Source organism: Paralichthys olivaceus, chromosome 24, assembly GCF_024713975.1.
Source record: "Paralichthys olivaceus isolate ysfri-2021 chromosome 24, ASM2471397v2, whole genome shotgun sequence".
Taxonomy (NCBI): Eukaryota; Metazoa; Chordata; class Actinopteri; order Pleuronectiformes; family Paralichthyidae; genus Paralichthys; species Paralichthys olivaceus.
In genome coordinates this window covers 14,203,696-14,224,181 of record NC_091116.1, presented here as the reverse complement: position 1 = coordinate 14,224,181, position 20,486 = coordinate 14,203,696, and the positions used below count along the sequence as shown (strand labels likewise).

At 45.9% G+C, this 20,486-nt stretch overlaps 2 protein-coding genes across 10 annotated transcripts in view; one reads left to right on the top strand and one right to left on the bottom strand.

Moving 5' to 3' along the window:
• Window positions 1-6,794: 6,794 nt before the first annotated feature.
• Window positions 6,795-11,021, top strand: gbx2 (gastrulation brain homeobox 2). The gene is made up of 2 exons (XM_020105322.2): window positions 6,795-7,802; window positions 8,725-11,021. Exons 1-2 carry the CDS (start codon window positions 7,301-7,303, stop codon window positions 9,258-9,260), a joined length of 1,038 nt encoding a protein of 345 aa, XP_019960881.1. The 5' UTR covers window positions 6,795-7,300; the 3' UTR covers window positions 9,261-11,021.
• A 1,477-nt stretch (window positions 11,022-12,498) lies between these two features.
• agap1 (ArfGAP with GTPase domain, ankyrin repeat and PH domain 1) overlaps window positions 12,499-20,486 on the bottom strand; it is an 85,221-nt gene continuing 77,233 nt past the window's right edge. For all 9 annotated transcript variants that reach the window (XM_069521247.1, XM_069521248.1, XM_069521249.1 and 6 more), the window contains 2 exons: window positions 16,643-16,898; window positions 12,499-16,466 (listed from right to left, as the gene is read on the bottom strand). In XM_069521247.1, coding sequence (XP_069377348.1) covers window positions 16,257-16,466; window positions 16,643-16,898 — 466 coding nt within the window. In that variant the 3' untranslated portion in view covers window positions 12,499-16,256. The remainder of the gene's footprint in view (window positions 16,467-16,642; window positions 16,899-20,486) is intronic.

The window sequence follows — 20,486 nt, the reverse complement described above, 5'->3', positions numbered from 1 at the left end:
CCGTGGATCCGGCTTTGATTGGACACAGAAGACGAGGCGGCGTTCGGGAGGAGGCCGGAGTCTGAGCGCTGAATGATGAAGACGATTATGTTTCCAGAGTTTCACATGGCGAGCTGGAATTCATGTCCAGCCTTAATAGTGCTCGTTTTCTGCCTTGTTCACTCCATTAGCGGCGAGCAGGGGGCCTGAGTGCCGGGCCCGCCGCTAATTACGGCATGAGGGATGATCGGCGAGGGCTCATTACCGGCGGAGCGGGCCGAAACATACTGTCTCTCTCCTGGATAATGATGTTGGATCCGTGGAGAGGGGAGGCCAGCGCTCGCTGTTCATCAAACGTCTGCATGTCCGGGGGTTAACGTGGCTGTTGACTTCTCCGTCTGAAGCGTTTTCGCTCGGAATCAAAAACCGCCGCGGCCTCATTAGCGTGAAGCAGGTTTGTAGCTTCACGCCATCGATCTCAGACGACAGAATTCTTCTTCTTCTCTTCGAAACCTTCAGTCGTTAAACTTCCCCAGAGAATCAAATGTCCTGAACCTGTTCTGAAGACATGAGACACGACTTCAGTCTGAAGACAGAAACTTGTCCCCGAGACAAACCAACGACCTTCACAAGATAACTGAGAAGCTTCCGCTTGTAAAACTACAACTCCCATGAGTCTTAGGGACACAAACACAACTCACTCTAGCTCCACAGATCTAATGTGATATTCTGTATTTGACTTCTCGTCGCCACATCACAGCTCTGCAACATCTTTAATGTGGATCAATCCGCTGCTGGAAATAGTCCCCGACAAACGCACGAGTTCATGTCTGGACCCACGACTGGAAACAAAGATGGACGACACGTCTCCTGGAAACAGTAGTACGACTAGTACTAATATACAGACGTAGTAAAGTTCCTGTTGGTCTCAGTGAAGCAGTAAACCCCGAGTTGAGTCTGACAGGATGTGAGAACCGGATCAATCTGATTTTGCGACGAGACAGAAGAAGAAACTGGTCAGGTCCCAGACGGAGGGACAGATGAAGGTAATAAAGACGAGTGAGGACGCGGCCGGACGACAGTGAGACGTTTCTTGTGAGAAAACTTTCTGCAGACAAGGCGTTCATTCATGTGAAGCGTCTCGGGCGGCGGCGCTCTCGCTCTCGTCGTTCCCGTGCCGTCGAGCAGACAGGCAGATTTGCGCGCAGCCTTCATGTTGCTAATGGAAGCCGACACCGTTCACCCAGAGGAACCGGCACGTCGAGGCGGCTCTAACCCAATTGTAGCCGCCGTCTCCTTGCATCCTGTGTGGGCGATTGTACCAGCAGTGATTACGGCCGTGATAATGAAATAACTCTTTTAGCTTCTGTGTGGGAGACGACGCGAACATCTCGCCAGATCTAATTAGCTCGTCTGAAGCTCGCCGCCTGATTCCCCCTCCACCGTCTGGAGCGCTGAACTCTGTCCCGGCCGAGGACGTCTCTAATTCCCCGGGTTAGCGGCGGCAGAGAGCGTATATTTACCTGCGTGTTTTTATGGAGCGAGGTCAGAGGTCGGGCTCAGAGGCCTCTCATGTGTTGGGCCTAAAGAGGGAGGGAGGCAGGTTTGTGGAGTAATGACAGTGACTCCAGCTGCAGGAACATCTGCTCCGAGCCGAGCGGCAGAAAGTGACGCTCACATTTTCAAACACTCAATTATCTGACCTGGTTTTTCCAGAAGCCACTCACGAGCAGCTGTCCACAATATTCCAGTTATTTCTGTTCAGCTCCGAGTCCAACCTTCGACACCTGAAGCTCCAACCGAGAAACTTTGTGCTTCACTTTCATTCAGAGAAATATAAACATGCAGATATTTATCAGATCATCTCATGTAACATTCACTTGTTCCAGCTTCTCTGAAGGAAACACCTGGTTTGTTTCAGAGCTTCAGACTGAAGCTTCACATCGGGTGTGAAAGGCTCCTCAGACCAGCGGAGGTTCAGGATCAAACTGTGTTTTCATGTTTCAGGATTTGTAATAAATGAGTTTCTGGATTATGAACGTGTGAATCAGTTTTTTAGAGTCGCTCTCTTTAATTCAAACCTCACTGAAGCGTCAGTTTGATGTTTCTCGCCTCAGAGCTTCATCTCTTCAGACGACACGTTTCCTCCAAACTCTCAACGTCTGAGCGGCAGATTTTTCCTCCTTTAGACGCTCGTCTGTGTTTTATTGGCCTCCAGGGGGCGCTGGGGGTGATTTGACTGCATTAGGATCCTCATCTCAGACTGAGGTTTTATTTCACTCTTGTTTATGTCGCACAGGAGCAATAATTTACATTTCATGAGAATCAGCGTAAAACGATTGTGTAAAACTGGAGCTGCAGATCTGAGGAGTTGAAAAAAGCCGCCTCCCTCGAGTCGTTCATTTTATCACGTGAACAATAAACACGGTTCAAAGTTTTGTCAGGTCGCAGCAAACTTAACGAGTCTCATTCGTCTCCGTCCACACGACCACTGGATCTAATGAATTCACTGAACTACAGGTGAAGCATCGTGAGGAACGTCCCCATAAACCAGCGTCCGTCCTGACAGCTGTTCTCACAGAACCGTCTCTGGACACCAGCGTGTCTTCAGAAGACAAGCAGGACTTTGACAGATCCTCACTGAGCAACTGGAAAATGTCCAAACTACAAACCGTCTCCTGACAGATTCTGTTTCTAGTTTCTGTGAATTTACCGACTCGACAACTCCACAGACGATGACTCCTCCAGGAGATCCTCTCACGGGCTCCAACAGAATCTGATTATCGGACTCGGTACGAAGATTAAATGACTTGTTTGGACGATCGATGCGCTCGCTGCCAGAACATACTTAAGAAACTCAATCCTCATCAGTCTCCTCCCTCACTGGATCAGGGGCGACCTCAGCGGCCAATCAATCGAGTCCCTTTCAGCTCCGATAATCAAAAATCCAATCGCTGCTCTAAATGTTAATTGATCTGAGCTCTGGGACCAAAGCAGAAGAGCTCAGCGTCGTGACGGCGGACGAACAAGTCACACGTTGTCTTTTAAAACATCTGAGCCTCCGAGGCCCCGAATAAATTATATCTGACTCCACGAAGATCAGCAGAAGGTTCAAGTCTTCTGCAGACGAGTGTTAAAGAGACGGGACGAGATGAAGTTCAAGATCAATGTAACTTTTCAGAATAAAAACTTCTGTCACTAAGTCTGTTTCTGCGTGTGCCTGCAGAGGGCGCTGCTGCTCACTCACAGCACAGCGTTGCTTTAAACGTGTCACAGCATCAGTTTGTCTCCGAGCCGCTGGTTTGATTCCCCCACAGAAATATGAAGAACAGGCTGCAGTTAAGAGGAACGTGTTAGCGTGTCACAGACGTGTTGTGACCCCGGTCGGCGGCCCCGGGTCACGTGATGCACGTTTGTGACGATCCAGGAATCTGAAAAATCAGCCGTGTTTCACTTCCTGTGCTTCTGTGACTGAACGTGGCATTTAGAGGCCGATGGAAAGGTTGATACCGTCACTCTGCTCCGCTCTGACTGAATCGTGTCGGGCGGCGTCGGGGCCCGGGGCGACGTCCACCCCCCCCCCCCCCCTGCTCCTCGGCCTTGGCGAGCGTCTCGTAATTGCTTTTCCCGCCACATCCCCTCCACTTTACAACACGACGCCAAAATCAGCAAACTCTCACAGATCGTGTGGTGAGGGGGGGGGGGGGGGCTTCTTGGTTTATTTCTGTAAACGAGTCGTTCAGACGCCCATTACGGCGGCGTGTTGTAGCGATGATGATGCTAGCAGGTAAGCAGCTTCTATTAGAGGAAGCTTCATTTAGAGCAGTGTTACACTCCAGCTGCCCCCCCACCCCCCCACCCCTCCCCCCCCCCCCCCCCCCCAGCTCATAATGGATGATGGCGGCGCTCGGCCTGCGTGCAGGAGAGGTTTAATTAAATCATAGTCCAATCATAATCCATGTTGTTAATTAAACTGGATAATTTATAAGTACAAAAGAGCGTATTTATTAGCTGCTCTGCGGTTGTGGCAGTGCTGTAACGTGCACGGGGAGCGTGCACGGACACATACACTCACACCCCCCCCCTGCCTTACAACCTTTTACTATTGATGCCCCTGCATGATTGATAATGAGACAGAGGCCGCTGTACTATTTGTCTAATGGCCGTGCAATTAAATTCCCTTGTAAATGACCCATGCCTCATTTCATCCTAATCTATGGAATTTTGATTGAATTTGTCAGCGCTAATTGAAAAATACTGCTATTTAATGTCTGCATCGCACTCGCAGATCAGGACGCCATTAATGAGATCGTGTCCCAGTGACCCTGAGGGGGGGGGGTATCCATGCGTGCCCTTGACTCAGCCCAGGAGGGGTGGGGGGGGTCTACCGGGAGATCCACCGGGGTCAGAGGTCACGTCCCCGTCCCCGTCGATGATGTGCTGCGACGGCGTGGACGAGGTCTGTATGAATTGATGAGGAAGACATTAGAGGATTCATTAACGAGGAGTCTGATGCCGACGCAGGAGCAAATATTGTGATTTAAAGCTTCTTCGCAGGAGATGAATCGCAGGACGATCAGACGACTTCACACCTCATCACGAGTCACCGGAACACGAGCCGGGGACGAGACGCCGCCGCAAATCAAGAGTCCGACACCAGGACTGCTCGTAAAGTGATTTCTCTACAGCTGCGTTATCATACTGTCAGTACACTGAAGTACACAGACTACTGCAATATAATAAAAGATACTGTCAGTACACTGAAGTACACAGACTACTGCAATGATAAAAGATACTGTCAGTACACTGAAGTACACAGACTACTGCAATATAATAAAAGATACTGTCAGTACACTGAAGTACACAGACTACTGCAATATAATAAAAGATACTGTCAGTACACTGAAGTACACAGACTACTGCAATATAATAAAAGATGCTGTCAGTACACTGAAGTACACAGACTACTGCAATATAATAAAAGATACTGTCAGTACACTGAAGTACACAGACTACTGCAATAATAAAAGATGCTGTCAGTACACTGAAGTACACAGACTACTGCAATATAATAAAAGATACTGTCAGTACACTGAAGTACACAGACTACTGCAATAATAAAAGATGCTGTCAGTACACTGAAGTACACAGACTACTGCAATATAATAAAAGATACTGTCAGTACACTGAAGTACACAGACTACTGCAATATAATAAAAGATACTGTCAATACACTGAAGTACACAGACTACTGCAATATAATAAAAGATACTGTCAGTACACTGAAGTACACAGACTACTGCAATAATAAAAGATGCTGTCAGTACACTGAAGTACACAGACTACTGCAATATAATAAAAGATACTGTCAGTACACTGAAGTACACAGACTACTGCAATATAATAAAAGATACTGTCAGTACACTGAAGTACACAGACTACTGCAATATAATAAAAGATACTGTCAGTACACTGAAGTACACAGACTACTGCAATATAATAAAAGATACTGTCAGTACACTGAAGTACACAGACTACTGCAATATAATAAAAGATACTGTCAGTACACTGAAGTACACAGACTACTGCAATATAATAAAAGATACTGTCAGTACACTGAAGTACACAGACTACTGCAATATAATAAAAGATACTGTCAATACACTGAAATGGTTATGGTTATATGTAGATCTCTCTCTCTCTCTCTCTCTCTCTATATATATATATATATATATATATATATATAAATATAGATGTTTAAAGTATTTGGAACCAGTCCACAGATCAAACTCTGACAGAACCTGTTTGATGAAGACCTGTAACCATAGCAACACGTCTCCAAAGTTTCAGAACTTTAAGTTCAAGTGAAAGAAACATCTTCTCGTTCTTCACTGTGCAGGACAGGCGCAACTTAACTGACAGTCACAGACATGAGGAGGAGAGGAGGAGGAGAGGAGGAGAGGAGGAAGAGGAGGAGGAGGAGAGAAAGAGGAGAGGAGGAAGAGAGGAGGAGGAAGAGAGGAGGAGAGGAGAGGAAGAGAGGAGGAAGAGAGGAGGAAGAGGAGAGGAGAGGAGGAGAGGAGGAGGAGAGGAAGAGAGGAGGAGGAGGAGGGGGAGGAGAGGAGGAGGAGAGGAGAGGAGGAGATCAACCTCAGGAAGGTTTCCTCCTGAAACTGTCAGATACTGTGAAGATATAAACACAGTAACAAGGTTCTGTTCACTGAAGGTTGAGTTCTCTGATGACAGTACTATCATAGTATTATTAGAGTATTATCATAGTATTATTATTGTAGTATTATCATAGTATTATTAGAGTTTTATCACAGTATTATCATAGTATTATTAGAGTATTATCATAGTATTATTAGAGTATTATCATAGTATTATTAGAGTATTATCACAGTATTATCATAGTATCATTAGAGTATTATCATAGTATTATTAGAGTATTATCATAGTATTATTAGAGTATTATCATAGTATAATTATTGTAGTATTATCACAGTATTATCATAGTATTATCACAGTATTATCATAGTATTATTAGAGTATTATCATAGTATTATTAGAGTATTACCATAGTATTATTAGAGTATTATCATAGTATTATCATAGTATTATTATTGTATTATCATAGTATTATTAGAGTAGTATTATAGTGTTATATATTTTGTAGTTTTGAGGTAAAAGTACTTTTGTGGGTCAGGGGACCAGAGGCGACCTGTGACATCATCCCCGTCGACCAATCGGGGCCGGAGCGTGGTGAGTGGGCGGGGCTCTCCCCCAGCAGACGCGCACAGGAGCGTAATTTAAATCCAAACACATCTGGACGCGCGCAGAGCGAACACACACACACACACACACACAGTCACTCACTCACTCACTCACTCACTCACTCACCCGCACACACGGGCTCAGCGGGAGACAGAGGGACAAGTGTCCGCTGCTGAGACACCGGAGTCCGGTCAAGTTGAAGAGGAGCTCGGTTCTCCAGAGCGCGGAGGAGTTGGTTGTTTGTGAAGGAGCAGGAGAAGGAGCAGAAGGAGAAGCAGGAGCAGAAGGAGAAGCAGGAGCAGGAGCAGGAGCAGGAGGAGCTGGAGAAGAAGGAGAAGGAGCAGGAGAAGAAGGAGCAGGAGCAGGAGAAGCAGGAGAAGCAGGAGAAGTTTTCCTCTGGCCGCTGCACCAATGGAATGTTTCTCTTTCACCGGATTATCGCAGCTCTGAACTTCCAGACCGAGGCGGCTCCTCCGGGGCTCCGCTCTCTCCGCAGCCGCCCTCAGCGCCTCCTCTCCGGTCTCCTCCAGCTGCAGCGGTCGGTCCTATGAGCGCAGCGTTCAGCTCGTCCTTCATGGTGATGCAGCGGCCACTCGGAAGCACCACCGCCTTCAGCATCGACTCTCTGATCGGGGGGCCCCCGCAGCCCAGCCCGGGACACTTCGTCTACACCGGCTACCCGATGTTCATGCCGTACCGGTCGGTGGTGCTCCAGCCGCCGCCCCCGCCTCCTCCGGCCCTGCAGCAGGCTCTCCCCGCCGGACACCACCCGCAGATCCCCAGCCTGCAGAGCGGCTTCTGCTCCAGCCTGGCGCAGGGCCTGACGCAGGGCATGGCGCTCACCTCCACGCTCATGGCGTCGCTGCCCGGAGGGTTCTCCCCGTCCCAGCAGCACCAGGAGGCGGCCAGGAAGTTCGGCTCTCAGGCGCTTCACGCGGTCTTCGACAAGGCGCAGGAGCTGCGGCTGGAGGCGGAGGACGGGAAGAGTTTCCTGCAGAAGGAGTCGCTGCAGGGTTTCCACGACACGGAGCCGGTGCACACATCCACAGGTAGGTGGTCCTCGGTAACCCGGAGAACACACGCACGGTCCGGCTGCAGTCCGACGGGACGAGCGGAGGAGACACTTCATATTTCAGAGACAGAAAAAAACCACGGGTCATTTGTCCGTTAAATCTCGTTTTAAAGCGTCGTGAAGAATTTTAATTTTAATTTTAATTTAGAAAAAGGTTTTTATTATTGAGAAGAATCTGAATAAAGGAAAAAGATCGAATCTCGTTGATTTGAACAGAAACTAATTTAAATCTGATTCTCACGTGATGAAGAAAGATTTAAACATTTGAGTTCGTGGCAGAAAAAACTGGATTTTTCTTTTTATTTCTTTTAATTTAAATATTAGAAAAACAATCTGAATTATGAATTAATCATTTCCTGGTTTTTATAAACTCTTTCTATCAATTTTAAATTAATGAATTTAAATATGTTCTGCTTCACTTTGATTAAAATCTACAAAACATTTTTTTATCTTGAAAATAAATGAAATGATTCTGTTTGAATAAATATAAATCCGAGTTCCAGATAAATGATGATAATATCGGTGGTTTTATCCAGGAAGTTATTTATTGATCTCTAACAGGTTCATGATAAATCACGAGGCGCGTGTTCGTGGATTTATTCGTTGACAGACGCGGAGTCTCCGTTTCACAGAGGAGGCCGCGGCGGAGACCGCCGTGCGTAATTACGCGTGAAAAATAAAACTCCGTGGAGAGCGCGTGTTCCGCTCTGATCCAAACACTGATGTGATGATGATGGACACACACACACAGTTCATGTTTCCACTCAGCATCAATGTAATGTGAACTGAGTCCTCTCTTTGATAACGGGCCGCGTGTTGTTCTCTTGGTTGAAATGAAATCTTTTAATTTAAATGAATGAATGTCCGTGTGGTTCTAACGCTGCTGAACTGTGTCCCAGGCAGAGGACTCAGTAAAGACGACTCGAAAGACGAGGACAGCGGGCGGAAGGATGAGACTTTCTCCATGGACAGTGACTTGGACTACAGCTCCGATGACAACCTCACCTCCCTGAGCCATAAGGAGGACGGGGACGGAGGCGGCGGAGGTCTGGAGGACGCACCGCACCTGCACGGCTCCGGAGGCTCCGGAGCGGGCGGCGGCGGCGGAGGAGGAGGAGGAGGGAAGAACCGGCGGCGGAGGACGGCGTTCACCAGCGAGCAGCTGCTGGAGCTGGAGAAGGAGTTCCACTGCAAGAAGTACCTGTCGCTCACCGAGCGCTCGCAGATCGCGCACGCGCTCAAGCTGAGCGAGGTGCAGGTGAAGATCTGGTTCCAGAACCGACGCGCCAAGTGGAAGCGCGTCAAAGCCGGAAACGTGAACAACAAGTCCGGGGAACCGTCCCGGAACCCGAAGATCGTGGTGCCGATCCCCGTGCACGTGAGCCGCTTCGCCATCAGGAGTCAGCACCAGCAGATGGAGCAGAACAGACCGTAGAAGAAGAAGGAGGAGGAGAAGGAGAAGGAGGAGGAGGAGAGCGTGTCCCGTGTTGATGCCTTTCATGGATCCTGTCAGAAATCATGTGGCAGCAGCTGGATTCACTGAGTCTGATTCACTGAGTCTGATTCACCTCCTGCAGGAGTTCATCCACCGGACTTCAAGTTTAAATCATTCAAATCCAATGTGATCCAGTGTGGACGAGTAACTACAGACACACTGAGACATCACTGAGACATTTCACTGAGACGTCTCACTGAGACATTTCACTGAGACATCACTGAGACATTTCACTGAGACATTTCACTGAGACATTTCACTGAGACATTTCACTGAGACATCTCACTGAGACATTTCACTGAGACATTTCACTGAGACATTTCACTGAGACATCTCACTGAGACATTTCACTGAGACATTTCACTGAGACATTTCACTGAGACATCTCACTGAGACATCTCACTGAGACATTTCTCTGAGACATTTCATTGAGACATTTCTCTGAGACATTTCACTGAGACATTTCACTGAGACGTCTCACTGAGACATTTCACTGAGACATTTCACTGAGACGTCTCACTGAGACATTTCACTGAGACATCACTGAGACATTTCACTGAGACATTTCACTGAGACATTTCACTGAGACATCTCACTGAGACATTTCACTGAGACATTTCACTGAGACATTTCACTGAGACATCTCACTGAGACATTTCACTGAGACATTTCACTGAGACATCTCACTGAGACATCTCACTGAGACATTTCACTGAGACATTTCACTGAGACATCTCACTGAGACATCTCACTGAGACATTTCACTGAGACATTTCACTGAGACATTTCACTGAGACATTTCACTGAGACATTTCTCTGAGACATTTCATTGAGACATTTCTCTGAGACATTTCTCTGAGACATCTCACTGAGACGTCTCACTGTCTCCCGGAGGACTCTCAATTAGAGACGTTTTCTGACAGATCACATTAACGAAGCTTTAATTACATTTCTGACTGCGACTCTTTAATTACGGCTCAAATGTCACGGTGAGGTTTTTAAATTCAGCCTTTTCCTGACGCGGTCTGGTCTGAGCAGCTGAAGACACGCGGAGGAACCAGAGTCCAGCGGGACTCGGACAGTTTCAGGCCTTTGCTTCGTCTTTAGCAGAAAAATGTAAAATGTTTAAAGCGTCAACACGAGACAGAGACTCTGGAACCGGAAGTGTGTGTGCAGAAATAAAAGCGTCAGCGCAGAGGAGGAGGATGATGATGATGATGATGATGAAGAGGAAGAAGATGATGAAGAGACACCCCCCCCCCCTTGTAAATACACGCGGGACCAAACTGACCACATGACGTCATTTGAAACGTCGTTGACCCGGATCCGTTTTTTCAAAACTTTCCTCAAACTGCGTCACGTGGGTTTTGATTCTCTCTCTGGACAAAGCTGCTAATTAATTTATAGGAGAGTGTGTGACGTCATGAACTAACAGTCCTGAGGTGAAGGTGTGAATTAAAGCGGATGAACGGATGAACGGCTGCATGTGTCACTTTGTGCTGCTCTCACGTCGAAGGCCTGATTCTGCGCGAGGCCACAAACCTTCACCTGAGAATTCAGTGTCGATAGAAACTATTTATCAAATGTCTTTAATTTACAGAGAGGACACGAGGAACATGTCTCCAGGCTCAAACGTGTCTTTGATTTTACTTTGAGCTTTTTGTATTTATTTGATTTTAAACAAAGTGAATTAACTGTTCATTCCTCTGGTGTGTTATTTCATCACGTGACCTGTGGTTTTAGGTTTTCAGAGGAAAATAAGAATCAAACGCAGCGAATAAAACTTTAAAATCAAAGAGAAATAAGAGTTGAAATACCTGGAAGCTCAACCAGAGGACATGACGACCAACCAGAGGACATGACGACCAACCAGAGGACATGACGACCAACCAGAGGACATGACGATCAACCAGAGGACATGACGCAGCAACACCTCATCACCACTGACCTGCTCACAGGAACCTCTCACACTGTGACGTCACGCAGCCTGCGAGAGAGACACACACACACACACACACACACAGTTCGGACTTTGTCTCAGTGAAGTCTCAACGTGCACGCGCGTCCCGTCGTTCAATTGATGGTTAAACGTGTTTTTGTTTTTTTACGTTAAAGAATGACGAACACACCAAATTGGATTCTTTGAGACTGAATTTAAAGTTTTTAAATTAATAATAATAATAATTTAAATGTCTTAACGTTTTTAATAAATTAAAACAAACTTTATTTCACTGAATTTTTAATAGTTTAATTACTAATAATTATTATTTTAATGTCTTAACGTTTTTAATAAATTAAACCAGACTTCAGTTCACTGAATTTAAAGTTTTTAAATTAATAAAAATAATAATTTTAATGTCTTAACGTTTTTAATAAATTAAACCAGACTTCAGTTCACTGAATTTAAAGTTTTTAAATTAATAAAAATAATAAAAATAATTTTAATGTCTTAACGTTTTTAATAAATTAAACCAAACTTTATTTCACTGAATTGTTAATAGTTTAATTACTAATAATTATTATTTTAATGTCTTAATGTTTTTAATAAATTAAACCAAACTTTATTTCACTGAATTTAATGACAGATAATGCCCTGCTGCATTGTGGGAAATGTAGGAAGCAGTATTGTAGGATCTTTGATTTTGACAATTTAAAAAAACAAACTAATAAAAGTGTTGGTGTCACGACGTCATTTACCTGATGATGAATTTAACTGAGGGGACAGTGTGAGACTCACTCATGATTCTGTTCCACAGTCTGATGAGGCGCTCCTCCTCCTCCTCCTCCTGCTCCTCCTCCTCCTCCTCCTGCTCCTCCTCCTCCTCCCTACATGAACACAAATGATGAATCCTGACTGAGGCCAGAAAACCTCAGCGTCTTCTTCTTCTTCTGTGGTGTCTCCTCTGCTGAGGGAAGACATGTCAACAAGGAGAAGACACAGATCTGCAGATTCTTTTATATCTAAATTAAAATTTAACCTCCGACAAATAAAAGCAGAAATAAAGTAAAACAATTTGTTTTCTAGTGAGTGAACATAGAACACACACACACACACACACACACACACACACACAGTTAAACTGAGCTGAATATAAAAACCCACAGAAACAACAATGTTGAGGTGAATTCTCTCTCCTGCCGGAGGAATAAGAATAAATCACCGAGACGTGAGGAAATCTTACGAAGCATTATTCTCGTCTTTATTGAAAAGAGACACATGACAGTAGAAGACTCTGTATTAGGTAAAATTTTTCAACAACGGTACTGTACAGCCAACCAAAGTCAATAATAACAATAATAATAATTAGAATAACAAGAATGTGTCTGGATGATAAAGGATTCTAAGAAAACATGGAGGGACTCGAAGGGTCAGAGAGAAAGGTACAAAAACATAGGTTAGAGTGGGCGGAGTCTTCCTCGCTAGGTGCGTTCATAAATAATGTGGTGGGCAGCCCGGGTGGGTGGGGCTTCAAGGTAAAGTCTACATGAGGTAACACAACCAGACAAACCAGATGTTGACCACACGGAGTCCATTTTTTTTCTTGGTTTTGTAGTTTGAAGTCTATGTACAGGTGATACGCGGGCGCACACGAGCAGCGATATTAGCGTCAACGCTGTTTCCTCGTTTACGCAGCGTCTTCCGAAACAGATTTATTTACACGCAGCTTCAGTCGTTCTAATCTAAAGCTTCAATCTTATGTGAGCTAACAGCTAGAAAATATACTGCAACACGCTAATGACCATTAGCTTAGTTTAGCTAACACACGCTAGCTGCACCTGGAGCTTCACAGGATGTTTTTAGTCTCAAAACATTTCTCAACTTTTCACGTTTGGTTTTAGTTTGAGGAAAACAAAGAGTTCGGTCACATGATTTGGGGAAAGTAAAGTGAAAGTAAAGTTAGAGTAAAGTTTGGATTGAAGAGGTTTCGTACGTCGGAAAAACATAAATCAGTTCAGAGAAAACTGCAGTTTCTACCGAATCAACGTGTGAAAGCAAATAAACAAGGAAACATTTCGTGTAGTGAAGAAAATGCTGCGAGTGCATCAACACGCAGCTTCTGTTAGTAAACTCAGCTAACGGGTGCTAGCTGACGAGGTTTCAAGTCTGAAACTTTTTCAAATTGTCATGTTTGTGTCAAGTTTAAGAAATAATAATGTTTGCTAGCAAGTTGAATCTACGTGAATGCTAAAGTGCTAACAGCAGTTAGCTTCAGATGACGCAGTAGTTTCTGTACCTGAAAACCATTAAAAACCAAGATGACCAAGGTTTCGGTGGCGCGACGAGATTAAACCAAGACTCTCGGATAACGTGAAGAGAACCAAACATCGAATCAAAACTGTCGTGTAGTTGTGCTAGCTGAGCTAACAGATGCTAACAGTTAGAGCTCGAACGGATGTTTTGATTCTCTAAACATTTTCTTGAAAACGGCTGAAACGTAAAGCTTTGATGATTTGTGCTGCCATGCTAGTTTGTTAGCTGCTAGCTGTAGTTAGCGTCATTGACGGTTAAAAACAAAGAGTTTTTCTTTCTTAAAGTCCAGAGCCTCAAAATAAAAAAGTGTAGTGGACAGAGTTGGTTGAAGACGGACTGAATCAGGTTTAGTGCATTTCTGTCATAAATAAACAGACGTCTTTGTCTTCTGTCCTTCTGTAGGACAGACGAGGGACCTGTCGGACACAAGAACACAATAAAAAAAAACAGTTCGGCCCCTTAGTAAATACAACGCCATCTTTGAGATGACTTGTGGGAAATGGGGGCGTGGCACATACAGGAAGTTGGACGAAGTTGGGACGTCGAGGCCGAAGCGTAAAAAAAAAAAAAAAAGGCATAAAGAGGAAAATGTGGGCGTTGACGTTGATGACGGATTTTGTGTTGAATGTAAATATTGCAGCGAGGTCGGTGTTGAAGTTACGATGACGGACGAGAACGTAGAATATTGCTTGGATACAAAGTCGGGTTGAGTTTAAAGATCTAAAGATCACATGACGTTAAGGAGCTTCTTTCCTGATCGGTTCAGTCGACACGTTTTACATCCAGCTACGAAAACAAACAAACAGTCACTTACATCGAAGGTTTTTTTCTTTTTTACAATTTTGTCTAAATGTGAAAACACCTGAAATCAACTTTCAACATTCACAATTCATTGAAGATCTTTAAACCGGTGGGTTCGAACGTGTTGGCACCTGAATACGGAGACGTTGAGCGTCCGGACTTGAACTTATCGCATTTGCATTCTTGACTTGACGTCGTTTTATTGTGTAGTGTTTTTATTATTTATAATTTTCCTGAGCTTTTAAGTGACGTTCGTAAAGAACATAGTGTAATTTACCTCACAGCCCACTCGGGGGCGGTGTTTTCTGAAGTGAAGGGACCGCTGGTTTCCTGCTCTGGACGGATCAGAACGACACTGAACCAGAACACGCAACATTCAGTCAATGTGTGTTTGTTTGTTTTTACCGGCACACGGTAAGTACACGTGTTCTCTAATTTACATGACGAAAGACAGGAAGTGACAAAGAAAAGACAGGAAGAGGAAATTATATACAAGAAACAGGTTTCCAGAGAAAAGAAGAAGAATAAGCCCTTCTTAGTGATTCGCTGAGCAGATCAGGCAGAGCGTCTGATTGGACGACACAGAGGGAAGTCGCTGTGATGTCAACAGTTACAACAGATAAATATTTATACACAGAAACATTAAATTGTGACGTCCATGTTTCATCGTCGGATCAAAAAATAAAACCCCTGAAGAAGAAGAAACGGATCATTTCCCTTTTTGCTCCGTGCGACTTTTCTCTTCGCAGCCGCGTCCTCGTCTTTTCCACTTTTTAAACCTTCAGGGAATCGAACCTTTGACCCGGACGTGAATCAGGTTTGAGTTTAAAACGATTCAGGAAGTGAAACCTGAAACGGTTTCATCCAGTCCTTCAGCAGGAAATAAAAGACGGATGAAACTTTTAAGATGATTTAAATAAAAAGGTTTTTTCTGTTTGAGGAATTGTGATTTTTTAATGACGTAAAAAATAAAACCAGTTCAGTCTGAACCCGAACAAATGAGGGAAAATGAGAATTTAGATTTTCCAGATGTGACCATTTGTTGTCGGGCTCCGAACTGAACGACGTTTAAACGTTTCAAACCGAAGTGACGGTTTAAAGACTCCCGGGGAAGATGGCGGGCGATGATGACGGACGGTCTCTGGTCCCTGAGCCTGACGAAGCGTCTGTACATTCTATACACCCAGAAAAACAGAAACGTCCCCGTCGCCATGACGACGCTTTGATGGACAGAATAATCTCAACCAGGGAGACGTCTGAAGAGGAAACGAGTCTAAGACATGCGATCTATCACTTTTTCTTTTTTCTCTTTAAGAACTCTTCGGATATTTGTGTTTTCACTTTCAAAGTTTTACATCAAGATATTTTTCACGTGAAATAAAAAAGACGGAGCGGCAGGAGGAGGCGGAGACTCGGGTGATGCGTGTTTGTGTTTCTCCCACGATTCCTCCGATTTTCTTCATCTCACTGAAGATATGTTTTGGCGGGAAAGAGGGCGTGGATTCTGATTGGCCGTTGAAAAGTCCTTCGAGGATTCTTGACTGACGGGAACTGGCCGTGTAGTGTGATGAGGTATGATGTCCGCAGAGCTTCAGACCGCGCCCTGATCGGACGCCACAAGTCATGTGATTATTTCCCAAAGAGCTCTGATGAGCCAGTGACGAGCCACCTGTGGACCACAATTCCCAGCATGCTTTGGGTTTCTCTCCCTCCTCTCGCTGAGGTCTCCCCCAAACATGGCGTCACCTTTAAATCAGTCTTGACGAGCCGTCGGGTGAGGGGGGCGGGGCTTTAGAGTCACAACAGGTAGTGGTTCCCAAAATAAACGATGAGGATTCTCCCAAATGTGTGTTTGTGATTCGTCACGTGTCCGAACGCTGCGGTCATATGAGGGCGGTGCTGCCGCTGCTGCTGCAGCTGTTGTTGCGGTTGGTGTTGCGGCGGGACAGGTTGGGTGTGGCCATGAGCGGGAAGCGCTCGTCAGGACAGCCGTACTGAGCCAGCGTGTCCACGCACTCCTGGCTGTTGGCCTGCCGAGCGTACGCCATCGCACTGTTACCGTGGGCGTCCCTCGCCATCAGGTCCACGCCGTACTGGAGAGAAGGAAAGAGAGGGCGTCAGCTTCGGTGCTGTAATCTGATTACACATTACTCTAATCTGTTACCGCTCAACACGGCACTTCCTTCATTTGAGTCAAACTTCCTGCACGGACGTTTCACAATAAAAGACCTTTGCAGTTTTAGGCTCAAGAGCGACTCGTGCTTCTTACCCAGATCAGCAGCTGCGTGACGACCACGTTGCCCTTGCGGCTGGACAGGTGCATGGCGTTGCGTCCGTCTCCCTCTCCGCACGTCTCGTTGACCTGCTGGCGGGACCCGTGGGCGAGCAGCAGCACGACGGCGCGCAGGTCCTCCTCGGCCGTCGCCCTCAGCAGCTGCTGGCCCAGAGAGAGGTCGGTGCAGGGCAGCGACGCCAGGAACAGACGCTGCTCGTACTTCGCCCGGATCCAGCGCTCCCGCTCCTCCCTGACAGACGAGACACAGGGAAGGAGAGTTTCACACACTGACAGGAAGTTCAAAATAAAGCTTCCAAACATCAAGACAGGATCTGAGCTGTAACCGAGGAGACGCAGATAAGATGCAAACCAGGTTTGACTGAAACAACATGAACGAAGGCGTCGAGACTCAGAATCAGTTTGATGAATTATTGTTTCTGTGGATTTTTGTGAAAAGTCAAAATCAACGCGGGTTTCGTTTGTTTCAGCGGCTGCAGCTGAAACAAACCGTCCTGCTGTCGACTGGCGGCGGCCGCAGGTTCTCCTGACGTCCAACAACTCACGGCCTTGAATTCTGTCTCTTTCTCCCCCTTCGGTGTAAAATAAGACACAGCGTGACAAAGAGGGACGGACGAGGGGACGTGGACACATTGTTCACAGATCGAGTGTCATGAACTGCTGATGTGTCTAATCCACAGATTTCATCGCTCTAATCTCTGCTGATCCCCCCCCCACATGTAAACAGCAGCTCATTCAGAGAGCAGGGATTAGAGAGGGAGGGGGGGAGGGACGACCCAGGGGAGAGATATTGAGCTGTCCCCCCCTCCTCTGCTCCCCTCAACAAAATAACCACAGCTCCTCCAGGAGGGACACACACACACACACACACACACACACACACACACACACACGTCAAACCCCAATAAACCAAAGTTCCTTCATAAACCGACACGTTAGAATATTAAAGTTTTGAGGAACTTGGTCGTGACTCCTCCGGTATCAACTCGTTAACGTCAGAATGTAAAACTTTCTTTTTTCTGAATCTGCAAACGTTCAAACACAAACTGTGGGAAAAGACCACGACACAGAAAACCTGCAGAATCTCATTAACTCTCTTCCTGGAGACCTCTGTGTGTGTGTGTGTGTGTGTCTCTGTGTGTGTGTGTGTGTGTGTGTGTGTTTTGGGGTCGGGGGTGTGGTGGGCAGTGGCTAGCATCACGGAATGTCCCGGGGGCTTCTCCTTCCTGCCCCGACCCAGAGAGAGAGCAGGGAGGCCGGGCACGAGACTACGGCCGACAGCCCCCGGACAAAGCCTGGAGGTGTCGCTCAGTGTGTGTCTGTGAGTGTGTGAGTGAGTGTGTGTGTGTGTGCACTCAGCGGGGCTCTGGTCTTCTGTCCTCCAGAGGACGGAGAGGAAATGTGAGGCCACTGGACCCAGGACACACATTCCTTCTCTCACCACTGGAGTTGCTAAGAGTCGAGTGTGTGTTAGTTTGTTGTTGATGTGTTTCTGGTTGTGTGTGTGTGTGTGTGTGTGTGTGTGTGTGTTGCAGTAAACAGTGACTCTCTGTCATCATGAACTAACGAGTCCTGATATCACAGCTCTGGACACTGGAGAGGCTAATTGCACTAATTAACGACACAGTGTGTGTGTGTGTGTTAACATGTGTCTAATGAATGCACACACTCATACTTAGTGTGTGTGTCGCTTTTCACATCCCATTAGACGAAGTGCTGTGCTTTAGCACTGAGGCATGCTGGGTAGATAATTAAACATGAGTCCTGGTGAGACACACACACACACACACACACACACACACACACACACACACACACACACACAGAGCCCAGAGGGTTTTTATGTGTCAGTTAAATTAGAAGATTAAATTTACGACCAGAGGAAACAAACACGAACAATGATTCCACACGTTTTCAACTCACTTCACAGATTCTGTGATTTCTAGAGATCTTTGAATTTTACAGTCTGAAGATTCTAATCGTCACAATTCTGCTGTGACTTCACTTCCTGTTCTACAGGATCATCGATTCTCTGATATTCTGGCGTCTGTGATTTCACCGATGGTTGATTGACAGCTCCATCAGCGCTGTGTTTGCGGTCACTGTTGGAAACGTTTGGGCGTAATGTGATTTTGTTTGGGGTCGGTCAGGGAGCCACACTGGGCCCACTGCTCCGCTCTGATTTCCTGTCTGTTGTTTGGCCTCATTGTGTGTGTGTGTGTGTGTGTGTGTGTGTGTGTGTGTGTGTGTGTGGACGTTCCCCCTCAGCGGCTGCTTTGTGCGCTCATGTTTACACACACACTGAGTTTCCTGTCCGTCCAAAGGCAGAGGGTGTTTGTCCGAACCGACTGACTGACCTCTGCTGGACGTCCCACCAGCTGCTCCCTCTCTGATCACTGTGTGTGTGTGTGTGTGTGTGTGTCAGGTCATCTGTCCACGACCACAGAGTGTAGACATGGAGCTGAAAGCCGACACACACACACACACACACCCTGATAATCACACCGGGTTAATTATCATAACGACCTGAGGACTTTCGCAGAATTCGACGCCTCGTTTCACATTTTAAATTTTCAAACTACTTTAAAATGTTTTTTTGCTTCTTTTCTTTTTCTTCCTCTGAACAAATCGAGTCTGATAAATAAAAGTTAAGATAATTTCAAACTGTGAAACAACAACAACTCCCGACCTTGAACGACAGAGACGAACAGAAACAGGAGACAAATCTCCGAGAAGAATAAACGAGTGGAAAACATCGTGTTTACCTGTTTATTCAGAGGAAGCTACCTGGACTCCTTTCAAAATAAAATCAGTGTTGTTAAGTTTAAAAATAGGATTTTCCATCGGAGCAGAGTCTCGAGCGGAGATGTATGAGCCAACACACTGCTGTTAAAGCCCGTCATTAATTACAGCCTGTGTGTGTGTGTGTGTGTGTGTGTGTGTGTGTGAGAGGTAATGAGCGGTAGGAAACAGGGTTAAGAGTGACATGGTGTCAGTGGCTCCTCTTCTGGCCTAATTAGCCCTCTAATTAATAGATTAATAGATAGAGCGAGGATAAGAGCAGCAGCTAACTGCCGAGCTCATGATGAATCACCGTCACACACTCTTTCTAACAAGGTGCGGAGGGAAACGTCGCAGGAAGTCCGTTTTAAAATTCCCCCAGAACAACCTGCACCAGTGGGTTTTTATTTTACACTCCGAGACAAAAGGAAAGAAGAGGCTGAAATCAATTAGCCTCTCTGAGCGGGTCGTTAGCCGCCCTCGGATGAGCACGGATAATTACAGGGAGGGTGAGGAGAAGGAAGAGACGGAGGGGTTAAATTAAAGAAGGAGGCAGAGTGAGAGAAGAGGTGGAGGAGGAATGGACCAAACCTCTGGACTGAGACGCAACGCAACGCCGCACAGATACAAAGAGGGGGGTCAGAGAGAGAGATGGAGGAGAGGTGAAGAAAGAGATACGACATCTCCGCTAATCTAAAAGCTTCAGAGCATCGTCACCACCCAGATAAACAACTGGAGAGTCTCCGAGGACACGTCTGTCTTCACACATGAACTCTGGGAGGTGGAGTCCGGCAGAGAAACATTTCCTCTCGTTCTTTACAAAGTTCTTTACAAAGTTCTTTACTTTGTGTTCTTTACTTTGTGTTCTTTACTTTGTGTTCTTTAAACTGGACAGGAAGTCGTCCGACCCTCGCGCGACTGGAACAACCTCCTTGTTAGTTTCATTTCTTATTTACAAAATGTTCTGAATATTAATATACGAGAATGGTTTCACCCAAAGCTTCATACGAGACTCTGGTTCAGGACGAGAATCCTAACT

Bases quoted from the DNA above. Each gene is read 5' to 3' on its own strand.
- gbx2 (XM_020105322.2), top strand. From the start codon at position 7,301: ATGAGCGCAGCGTTCAGCTCGTCCTTCATGGTGATGCAGCGGCCACTC. The intron at 7,803-8,724 runs GTAGGTGGTCCT...ACTGTGTCCCAG, and splicing joins GCCGGTGCACACATCCACAG to GCAGAGGACTCAGTAAAGAC.